The 12,112-nt window shown below is 39.6% G+C and overlaps 1 protein-coding gene across 1 annotated transcript in view; it reads left to right on the top strand.

Moving 5' to 3' along the window:
• The window catches only part of WDR27 (WD repeat domain 27), a 127,127-nt gene that overhangs the window by 44,108 nt on the left and 70,907 nt on the right, over positions 1 to 12,112 (top strand). The window contains exon 21 of the mRNA XM_054819477.1: positions 3,362 to 3,459. Within this exon, the coding sequence (XP_054675452.1) occupies positions 3,362 to 3,459 (98 nt within the window). The remainder of the gene's footprint in view (positions 1 to 3,361; positions 3,460 to 12,112) is intronic.

Here is a 12,112-nt window from a genome sequence, read left to right as displayed (position 1 = left end):
AACCTTCACCTCCTCACTATATCCACTTTCAGTTTTGCTCCCTATGTCCCCTAAACACTCCTCCCATATGAGAACTTTATCTTCTTGTCATGCCCTTATTACTAGTTGACTGAGAGGCATGCCATACTGCACGCTTGTTCTAAATTACGCTTGTGTTGGCTGGTTAATGGCTTGTCAAACAAAATCACTTTCCTTAATGGCTGTGCAGGTTTGAATTTCTGTCTGCTAGTTACTCATTTACATGTATCTTGGGGAAACATAATTATCATAAGACCTTTGTCTCTCTGTCAGATTGGATTTAAATAGTGAAGCAAGTTAAAAAAATTCTGGTTGGGAGTCAGCAGAGAGTACAGTTGCATAAGCATAATTTCATCAGGAAACTGGGCTAAATAGGTGGTGCTGTGGAGATGTGGTGGTGATACTGCTGCAGGTTCACCTAATAGCTTACTTTTCAGAGCATTTGCTTAGGAGCTGGGGGGAAAGAGGTTCATTGTTCTCCTCAGCCTCAGGAAACTGGTAGAAATCTCCCACTTTTCAGTGATAGGCTGGTGTCGAGGGACACTCTATTCTTTTCCTTGAACCTGTGTCTGATTTCCAGACCCTACTCTCAGAACTGCTTATGATATTTTAGTGCAGGATGTTACTAGACCCAAGTGATCTCATTAAGCTCCTTCTAAGGCAATGAGTAAATGTCACTGTTCTGGCTGTAGTAAATTCATCTCACTCTGATAAGTAGTCCTTAGCTATCTTATACAAAGCCTGACAAGGCAAAAATCCTAAGCCGATGATAATGGGTTTACACTGCTGTAAGTTGTTTTATTGAACCAGCGATTTTCAACTTGACGATTTTGGTTTGACACATAAGATCACCTAATGAAAATTGATTATGAATGATTACCAAAGTATTATGTGACTTTTCATGGTTCCATTACTTTGCATACTAAATTTTAAGAAACATAGTAAAATTAATTAATTGAAATATCAAAATTGTGTTCCTGTCTTAGAGTTTAGGAACCTCTGAGATACAGAAATAGATGGCAATTTGAGATCAGACCACAAAGATTCAGAGCTTTAATGTTAGCAGTACATTTGTAGTGCTGCAAAATATATTATTTGAACAGTAATCTATCAGTATCAGCCACAAATATTTGGATGGTATTATGTTCTGCTAACAAGTACAGTTATAGATAACATTCATTTTCAGAGAAACAACAAAGTTTCTAGTTTTCTGCTCAGGCCCTTATGTTTCAAAATTCATTGGTCCATTAATTAGGAAATGTACATGATGTGAAGGCTGAAAAATATAATAGGCGACTCAGAAGTTTCAATCTGTTAACCTTTTCCTAGCCAGAGTGAAAAACCTGTCTGAAGGTATGTGCTTGCCTGGAAGATCTGGAAGATGTGAAGTATTTTCTGAGACATCTATTGATCGATGCCTTTAGCATAAGCCAGCTGCACTGTTTGGGTGATATTCATATGGAATTAGGGAATGAGATAGGGATTCTGTTGAACCATGTCCTTCTTGGGACCAAAATTATGTGGAAGTTGCAATGCAGTTAGTCTATAAAGAAGCTGAGAAGGGATTAGAGTGGTGGATGAGGAAGATGATGGGGCATAGGCAAATGATTTGTCTGTCAGAATGAAACAATGTAGTTTGAAGAATGTTTTGGAATATCATACTTTTTGCATTAGATTATCATAAATTACAGATTGTCATAAATTAATGGTCTATAAAAACACAAAGGGAAAAATGAAATTCAGCTTGCATATTATCCCAATTAGTATATATTTTCTTGTCTTCCACAATATCCAGTAGCAAATGTAGTTTGAAGATACAAGTATTGCTTTATGTTAGTAAAGAATATTACTGACAAAATGCCAGGGCAGGAAAGGAGCAAAGGGATTACACTTCTTACCTGTATTGCTGTTAGCGTATTCTAAAGTAAAGGAGTAGTGCATGAAGTAAATATGTATCTGTTTGTAGTACCTTTTGTATTAGACTCTGTGATCATTGCTGACTGAAGAAAGGGATGGTGAGTAAAAGTTTCAAAAACACAGAGTGCTCTGTAACTTTTAATGAATACTATCCTTTGGGCAACTACTGTCTTTCTCTTTTGCAATTACTCTTTTTTTATATTTATAGACATCTAATGTGAGAATATGTAGACTTTGTTGGGAAATCTGTGCTCAGTGCATTTTAGTTCATCTGTTAGAGCAGGCTGTGATAATCCTTAGTTTGAGAAGGAAACCTGTTTAAAGAAAAATAAGTGAAAGCTCCTATAGTCTTTTTAATGCCAAGTGCCCCACATTGTCTTGCCATTTGGGGAATTCTATTGACTAAATACTAGATCATTTTCCAGTTATACGCCAGTTTTCATAATGAATAGAAGATTCCTGGCAGTAAAGCACTGATTGCGGGAAATGGCCTTGAGGTTTCTGTGATGTATTCAGCCAAATCAAGAATGTGAATGGTGGGGAAAGGAAAAAAGGAGTTTTAACTGTTTATATTTAGTTCCCTGGAGAAAGAAGTTTGTAGGCAGCAAAAAGGCCAGGATTTGCCAATGTGGATGTTAAAAAATCAGAGGTTTAAAGATAGACTGGATTTAATTATTTAAAGGTACAAAACCAAAATCAGTCCTGTTATGAATGAATGCAGTTGCTACTGGAGTTAATGGAAAGCGTGCCCACTTATGCCAGGACTAGACATGGCTTATAATTAAATGTTGGATGACTCTTTGATCACTCCCTTTCCCCACTCTTATTTCCTCCCCTAAACATCCCATAATGTCTTGTTCAACCACAAAATGATCTTCCCATACATCCCATAACGGATTCCATGCCCTCATAGGTAGTAATCGCCATCAGTCTGCGAGGTGACCCAGAGAGCCTCTCCCATTGATGACTCATGGTGGGTGTCACTCCTGGACCAAAGGGCTCATGGATGTCCTGGGACAACACTGAGAGGAGTTGAGGCAGTGCTCCATTTCTCTGACTGGGTTATGGGGATTCCTACACATGCTAACTTTCCTCTGCACTCCTTTGTGCGTGTGCAGACAAGCTTTTTATCATATGACCTAATAAATACTTATTGTTTAAATGGACTAAATTCTTCACTGAGAGAGTGGTCAGTCACTGAAACAGGCTCCCCAGGGAAATGGTCATGGCACTAAGCCTGTCAGAGTTCAAGGAGCGTCTGGACGTTGCTCTTAGTCATATGGTTTAGTTTTAGGTAGTCCTGTGAGGAGCAGGGAGTTGGACTTGATGATCCCTATGGATCCCTTCCAACTTGAGATATTCTATGATTCTATAAATATTTAGCACCACGAGAATAGTTATCTGAAACTGATTTCTCATTTTACAGGGGTCATCCTTCAGTACTCAGCAACCCGAAGCTTACAATCTTTTCATGACCACAGCTCCAGGTGATGGCATCAAACTCTGGGATTTAAGAACACTCAGGTAATACTGAATTAGGTATCTTGGAATAAAATGCCATGCTTTATCTTTATTCAGAAATGTCATACTTGCCGTGATATACCAGTAGAAATTTGGATGTGGAATCAGATCTACAGTCAGTCCTTTAAAAAAGAAAATTAAAGGCTAATTGGAATTTACTACTTTTAAGAGACCAGACAAAATACTGGTTCTTCAGTTGTAGTTAGTTAGGTGGAAGCCATTAAATGGTTAAGATTTATCACCCATGTTTACCTTTGTAGATCTAATTGTGTATATAATATAGTATATTGAACCGAATGCTAATGGTATTTCCAAAACAGTACGTCATTACTGCTAAGGGAGGTAAAATTTATGATCCAGCTTTTAAAATACAAATGTAATTGTAACAACATTTTTACAAATCAGGTATGTAGTGCTATAAATTTGCATAATAAGTTATCATAAACTCAAAATAAAATGCTATACTTGTTCTTAAAACTTTTCAGTGTTGTACTTGGGAAAGCTGTGGGACAAAGGGAGAGAGTGGTGGGAAGGGAACATTGCTCAGGAAAGGAAATACCTGGGGCAATCTCTGTTGTGCAGGCTGAAAGAATTATGTTTAAAAGAAAAGGGATTTGGACAGGAGGATGTTTAAGTTTTAAAGAATAATTCCATATTTGCTTTGTGTGTATGTAAACATATATTTATTGAAATATGTGATATAATTTTTCTAGTACTGACTTTCGTATTTAGGAAATGCTTAATGAGCCTTTCATTTATTTCCATCTTTCTGTGTTAAGAATACATTAAACCTATAGGGGGCATATATGTTCTTGCCAAAAGCATTGCTGTATTACTTGCACTGAATATCAGAAAGTAATGAAACTAGAGACTGCTGGGGTTGGAAGCTGTTACCTTCTTATGTTTTTCTAATAAGCTGCTCAAACTGTGTTGCTGAAGAGTAATGAAAAAGTAGAAAGCTTTTCACAGATCACTTATCTGTCTCTTTGTTTCTAAATACTAATATAAGTACAGCAGGTGAATGGTAAAATAGTTAAAGTGTAAAATCTGGGCAATCAATTAAATGAAGGTGTCCTGGGAAGAGGGGAATAATTTATGTATGTTCTTGCTCTATATTTAATTTGGCAAAGTCAGTGTATTCTAGTGTCCACTGAGTTCTGTTAGCCAAACTTCAAAAAAGCAATTCACGTCCTTAATGACACATATTTTAAGGGTGGTTATTAGGTATTATGTATATGTGTTTGTTACACATTACACAGTGATCGATGGTAGTAACTGTTGTGGAGAAGAAATAGATCAAATAAATCATTATTTTTCACTTGTTAGTAACTTTCAGGGAGAAAAAAACCAATTATAAAAAATGAAATTTTCTATCATTACTCAGACCAGAGATTGAGTCTTCTGTATTTTAGAAACTATTCTTGAGTTCTCATAAGGAAGAAAACTGTTCACTTTTTCCTAATGTGTTCACCAGGTGTTTTTTACATAAATAAATTTGAAATGGCTGAGTTTGGAAAGCTCTATCTGAACTTGGAACAAGTCTCCAGTGAAGTGTTAGGTCTACTATACAGTTACACAGACTGAAAACTTTTGCTATTTTTTTTTTGTTCACAGGTCTTGTCCAATCAAATTGAGTCCATCCCTTGCACTGTTGGGCGCTTACAGGAGAGATTAGCTCCTAAACAATCTTATGGTGGGCCAGTACCTTTAATCTCTTAAAGTTGTTGATTTGTAAAGTTGGTGCATCAGCCATTACTGTGTCTTGAATGGTCCCTCTGGAGTGACCTCTTTTTGTTTCTGCTTTGGGTTTGCCAGAATAGGGTTTGTTTAGTGAAATCTTTGCCCAGTGTACTTGAAATATAGCAAAGGTCAGTCCACCTTTTCATTTATACTGTTTGCAGTGTTATGGATAGTAACACTAACTGCAGGATCTCAAATTTATTGTTTGTTGATTTTGTTCTAAATATTTGCCCTAGACATCCACAGTGAAAATTGTTTTGCTTTTGTTTAATCTGCTTGTTGCCCTTAATGAGTTCTATCCATTGTTACCTTATTTAATAACACTGTAAAGTATGAAATTCTGATTAAACAGGGAAAAAAACACTCTATAGCATGGTGCGCTCGAAAGCTGCAGTTGAAAGCATGGGAAATAATTTTCAGAGTAACTGCGCAATTTCCTTGGGAAATTCCAATTTCCTTGGGTTGTTTCTTTATTCAATTTCTTTGATGATGTTCCTTTTTTTATTCTTCTAGACATGCATTCTTTTTCTTATAATTGATTGAGGAATCATAGCAGGATGCTCAAGTTCTTTTTTGATCTTTGCTTAGAGTAAATCTTCAGACATGTTATCCTGTCATGCACCTGTGTATAGGTTTTGAATATATTGATTTTTTTTTTTTGCTCTGAGTTCCACAAGAAGTTTTCCATTCAGTCTGTATTATCATACAACATTTATTTTCCAGTGAAAATTAATTTAACTTATCTTTTCTTTTGTTCTTGAAGTTGGCGAGAGTATTTTGCAACTTCCATTTTTATCTTTCTTACTGGATAAAGCTGTGAATCTGTCTGTTTCTTTCACTATTGAAGATCTGGAGGCATTCCAAAATGGCTTCAGAGAGTGCCAGAAAGTCTTATGGGTTCCTCTGAAGGTGGTACAAGAAAAGGCATTTTAACTTTCTGATGTTGTCAGCCAACCTCACACAGCCAGGTCATCTTGCCAATAAATGAGGGAATCTTGGACACTGCTAGTGACTTTTGGATTTACTCAGACTTCTGCTTCATTTGCTTTGAAATGCATGGATTTGTAAAGTTTCATCTGAAGATTTTGAATATTTCTATACTTCTGCATTCTCCTAATTTATAACTGTAGCTAAGAAAACCTCCAGACAATCTACAAAGCAGACTTATAAATAAAGAACCAAGGAGAATAGATCTTTTTGGAAGAAGAACCAACTCTGGCTACTCTTCTTCCAGGTTAGGATAATGAACTATGAGGCTTTATGAATACATGTGTTACAGTAAGATAATGACTTTTGACCAACTTCCAAGACATTGTGAAGAGCAATTTAAGTCTATCTTGTCTAAAAGAATGGCTACTTGGAGAACAAGTAAAAAAACTTTCTCTTGGGTCCAAAGTGGAAGCAGTGAACACAGGAGTTAGACTGAGGTACAATAGAAATCTGAATGAGAAGAACATTACAATTACTAGCTTCAGGATTACCAAGAAAGAGTCAGACAAGCATTTAATGATCAGGAGGTACAAAAGATTGATGCATGCTTACATTTTTTGAAGGAGTTTAAGTGTTCTTTATGATGAAACATTGTAGACTCTTAAATGTCCATAAAACAAGAAACTCCACCATTCTACCTCCTTCTTCTGTATCTCTATTGAATGCATTTTAGAGAAATCGCAGCTCCTGAAGTCAGGAATCTAGCAATGATTCACAGGGTTCTGTACCTGTTGTCTCCACCACTTAATTTTAATCTTTCAGGAAAGGCTAGATTGGAATGACACAAGTTCGTGAGTCCTATAGATCACCCAGGCTAGATATATCAGAAAATTCCAGTACACTAAGCCTCCTTATCTGCCAGTCCTGCTTGGTTTTAGTGACTATGTTCATGAACATATAGGGCAGTGAGAGACAGATATATTTTGGCATCCCAGTGCTGTAAAACCAATGCGTAGAGTGTAAAAGCTTAGGAATTAAGGAAAATTCCATTCCCTTACACAGTAAACCCGTTGCAACCAAAAATGGCAGACTAGACTAAATATCAACTGCTTTAATATGTTCATATGTCATTTAAATTTCACATGACAGTTTTTGATTCTGTTTTACCAGTCTGGATCCTTTCAATTTCTCATTTCCTCCCACTTGTAGATTAGATAATTCTGTGCATTAAAACATTCAGAAGAAAGGAAGTTTCTTTCATTCATTATGTTAGGAGGAAACTATCAATTCAAAGTGTTGCCCTCTTCACTTTGTAAATGCATTTAGAATATTAACTAAACACTTAGTTGTAGCACCAGCTCACATTCACTGGCAAAGTTACGTGAATACCCTCTGCTTCATGACTGGCTGATACTGAGAAGAATCAGCTGTCCAGATTTCTGCAGCAGTTTGCCGTTTCCCTTGCATGATTCATTCCAAAGAGTCACTTTCCTAAGAGAGGTTCTAGAATATGAAGTGGTGTAAGCTTTTCTTCCCCAAGACAGATTTCAGATCTTCTGCAAAGCTTTTAGGCACTGGTGTGGACCTTCCTTGCTCATCAGTAAAATGTAGCTAAGGTCACAGTGTAGTAAAGCTTCATCCTTCTTTGTGACACTAGTTTTATGGCCTGGGTTGGTCTCAGATTTTCTTTACTCAGATGTATCTTTACTCAAGTTACAGACTGCACTGTGAGGGCCCTGGGTGCACCATTGGGCCTTAATTGCCCTGACCAGCCTTGGACCCTCACAAATACACTCTCTGCTCCTTGCTTCAGGCACTGCATTTAAGGTCAGACCTGGACATTTAGTCCTTGCCTGAACTATGTTGTTGGTGTACCTGTCTCAAGTCCTGCCTCTGGCCTTGTTTTCTCCATGGACCTTGACCTACTTTGTAGGCAGTTTGCTTTGAGTTCTGTCTCCAGCGGACCCATGTTGCAGTCTTGCCTCCAGCCCTGTATCTGTCTCCATCTCCTGCTGCTCCTGATCGGACTCTTGGGATGGACCCTGGACCTGGTTCATCACCTCACTTGTTTGGGACTATCAATGGACCTTGTTATCAGCACACTACTCTGCCCACCCTATTCAGATATGTCGCAACAGTGCCTGGTTGGTGAGGACACTGTACCATGACCACCATTGGCTTCTCATTCATCTTCCCTTTTATAGCAGCCTTGCTCTTGCTGCACCTTGACATGCATAGTCACCATTATCTTTATTTCTCACATAAGATGCAAAGATCTGTAAAATGCACACTAAGGAATGCCTTGTGATGTTTTTATTTTTGTTTCTACTCCAAAAAAAGTGCTTATAAGTCCGTCCTGGTAATTATCAAGCATGTGATCCATGTAGTTAACTGGAAACCAAAAGCTGCTTAATGTTCTCAGCAATACTCCTAACTTGAAAGTAATTCCTTCCACTTCTGAAAGGGATAGTAATGTAGGCAGTATATACAAAGCTCTGTAATGTATTATATAAACAGATTAAGATAATGCAAGGTCAATACCTCTGCACAGGGAAGCCATGCACTGATGAATTTGCTAGATTATAAGCACAATCAGCATATGAATATGCTGATCATTCAAGCTAGATGAATAATTGAAGAAAGATTTACTGATTTTGCAGAGATTATCCCATAGAAACATTTTTGGGTGAGTGAAGAGCTGCTCAGGTCTTTTCATGATCTAAGGCATGAAAAAATACTCTGTCTCTGCTCTTATCAGTCATTGCCTTCCTTGAAGGAAGAACACCTGCATCAACAGCAGACTTCTTAATCTAAGACACTTAGTGTTTGACAGAATATGAGATGAAACAAGACACAAGTTGTCTTTGTAGCTGCAGCTTGGGTGATTTTTATATGTCGCCTTAAAATATCTATTCAGTAATTGTTCCTATCTCCAGCTGACCAAGAAGAGATTCTATAAATTTCTGAGGAAAAGACACTTCAGAATCTGGGGAACTACAGGCTGGTCAGCCTCACCTTAATCCCTGGGGAGGTGATGGAGCAGTTAATCTTGGAAACTATTTCCAGGCACATAAATGACAAGGAATTAATTGGAAGTAGTCAGCATGGATTCACCAAGAAGAAGTCATGCTTGACCAATTCAATAAACATCTATGATAAAATTACTGGCTTGGTAGATGAGGTGAGAGCAGTGGATACTGTCTCCTGTGACTTCAGTAAGGCTTTCAACAATGGCTTCCATAACATCCTCACAGAGATGCTGATGAAATGGGCTGGATGAGCAGTCAGTGAGGAGGATTGAAAACTATCTGAATGGGAACATCAGAGGGTGGTGATCAGTGGATGCAGTCTAGTCGGAAGCCAGTAATTAGCAGTGTACCCCAAGGATCACTACTGATTCCAATCCTGTTCAACACCTTCATTAACTATCTGGATGATGTGGCAGAGTGTAGCAAGTTTGCTGGTGACACAAAACTGAGAGTATTTGAAACGCTGGACAGTTGTGCTGTCATCCAGAAGGACCTCAACAGTCTGGAGAAATGGCTGACAGCAGTGTCACAAAGTTCAATGACGGGAAATCTGACCAATCTGATAGCCTTCTATGATGGCATGACCAGCTGGGTGGATGAAGGGAGAGCAGTGGATGTTGTATACCTTGACTTCAGCAAGGCTTTTGACACTGTCTCTCATAACATCTTCGTTAGCAAGCTTAGGAAGTGTGGGTTGGATGAGTGGACAGTAAGGTGGATTGAGAACTGGCTGAATGGCAGAGCCCAGAAGGTTGTGATAAGCGGTGCAGAGTCTAGTTGGAGGCCTGTATCTAGTGGTGTGCCCCAGGGGTCAGTGCTTGGTCCAGTCTTATTCAACATATTCATCAATGGCCTGGATGAGGGGACAGAGTGTACCCTCAGCAAGTTTGCTGATGATACTAAATTGGGAGGAGTGGCCAACACACCGGAAGGGTGCGCTGCCATTCAGTGAGACCTGGACAGACTAGAGAATTGGGCAAAGAGGTACCGTATGAAATTCAGTAAGGGCAAGTGTAGGGTCCTGCACCTAAGAAGAATAACCCCAGGCACTAGTACAAGTTAGTCATTGACCTGCTGGGAAGCAGGACTGTGGAGAAGGACCTGGGAGTCCTGGTGGACAACAAGCCAGCAACATGCCCTTGTGGCCAACAAGGCCAATGGTATCTTAGGATGTATTAAGAAGAGTGTGGCTAGCAGGTTGAGGGAGGTTTTCCTCCCCCTCTACTCTGCCCTGGTGAGGCCATGTCTGCAGTACTGTGTCCAGTTCTGGGCACCCCAGTTCAAGAAAGACAGGGAACTACCAGAAATAGTCCAGTGGAGGGCTACAAAGATAGGGACTGGAGCATCTCTTGTATGAAGAAATGCTGAGACATCTGGGTCTGTTTAGTCTGGAGAAGACTGAGAGGGGATCTTATAAATGTTTATAAATATCTAAAGGGTGGATATCTAGAGGAAGGGGTTTGACTCTTCTCCGTGGTGCCCAGCGACAGGACAAGGGGCAATGGACACAAACTGGAACACAGGAAGTTCCATCTGAACATGAGAAAAAAATTCCTTACTCCAAGGTTGACCAAGCACTGGAACAGGCTGCCCAGAGAGGCTGTGGAGTTTCCTTCTCTGGAGATATTCAAAACCCATCTGGACGCGATCCTGTGCAACCTGCTCTAGGTGATCCTGCTTTAGTGGGAGGGTTGGACTAGATGATCTCCAGAGGTCCCTTCCAACCCCTACGAGTCTGTGAATCCATGTAAATGCAAAGTCCCCTTGGCACCAAGTGCAATCCCTAGGCACCAATATATGCTGGGGATGTGACTACCTGGAAAGCAGCTTTGCAGAAAAGGACCTGGGGATCCTGGGGCATGCCAACATAAACATAAGCCAGAAATGTGCCCTTGTAGCAAAGAAGGCTAATGATATCCTGGGCTGCATCAAGAGGAGTGTTGCCAGCAGGCTGAGGGAGGTAATGCTTCCACTCTGTTTAGCATTGGTGAAGCCACTGTAGCTCTATGCAAGCAGGGAGATTGGATGAAATGACCTCCAGAGCTGTCTACCAACCTCAACCATGATGTGCCTCTGTAATCCTATGAAATTAGCCTTTGCTCTTCTCTACTAGCCACAGAAATATAGAGGTGTGAAACTTGCTGGAGAGACTGATGTAATGTTGAATAAGAGACCAGGATGGACAATAACAGCTGAAATTGGGAAATAATTTAGAAGGTGGAAATGGGACAGTTCTGCTATGCTGTCAGATGTGCTCGTTATCTACCCAGAGGTGGGAAGAGCAGGGAAAATTTAGAGGTCTGGGCTGCTGCTATGGTAGGTGTGGGGAGGTAGATGTGGCAGCTGCTAGATGACTGTTGCAGGTAGTGAGACTGGCAGGGGCAAGGTGTTGGAAGGAGTTCCTAACCACCACCACACCAACACCTTTGGTGGCAAGAGCAGCCTGTCTCTGACTCTCACTCTGAACAGTTCAGAAATACAAGTTCAGCTGCTCTAATGCTGTTTGCTGCTGAAATAGCCATTCCTCACCTCTTTCTGGAAAAAAGGCAGTGGGTGTTTGTTGGACCATAGTGAAGATATTTGAAGAATACTAGACTACTTGGACATGCTGAATTTCTTCTGCAGAATATTTAGATGCATGATAATGCTTTGATGTATGATCCCAGGGAAAATCAGTTTCACCCTCTTTCAGCCTCTGAAAAGATTTGCCAATTGTATAAAGATAGTTTCAGACATTAAGGTAAAACCTCCAACTTGTATTACGATCCTGTGCAACTAGATCATAAGCTCCCCTGGCAACTTATTTTAGTAGAATTCCTGCAGCCACATGGAACTCATTGCATACATTTTCAAACAATTACACTTTGAGAGTCTTAGGGTCAGACATGCAGTTTGAATGAATGACCCTTCAATTTTCAGATACTTTTCAGTTTGCATCTCCACTGTGAACTAACTGC

Source organism: Grus americana, chromosome 3 (assembly GCF_028858705.1).
Source record: "Grus americana isolate bGruAme1 chromosome 3, bGruAme1.mat, whole genome shotgun sequence".
Taxonomy (NCBI): Eukaryota; Metazoa; Chordata; class Aves; order Gruiformes; family Gruidae; genus Grus; species Grus americana.
This window is presented reverse-complemented; position numbering and strand designations above follow the sequence as displayed.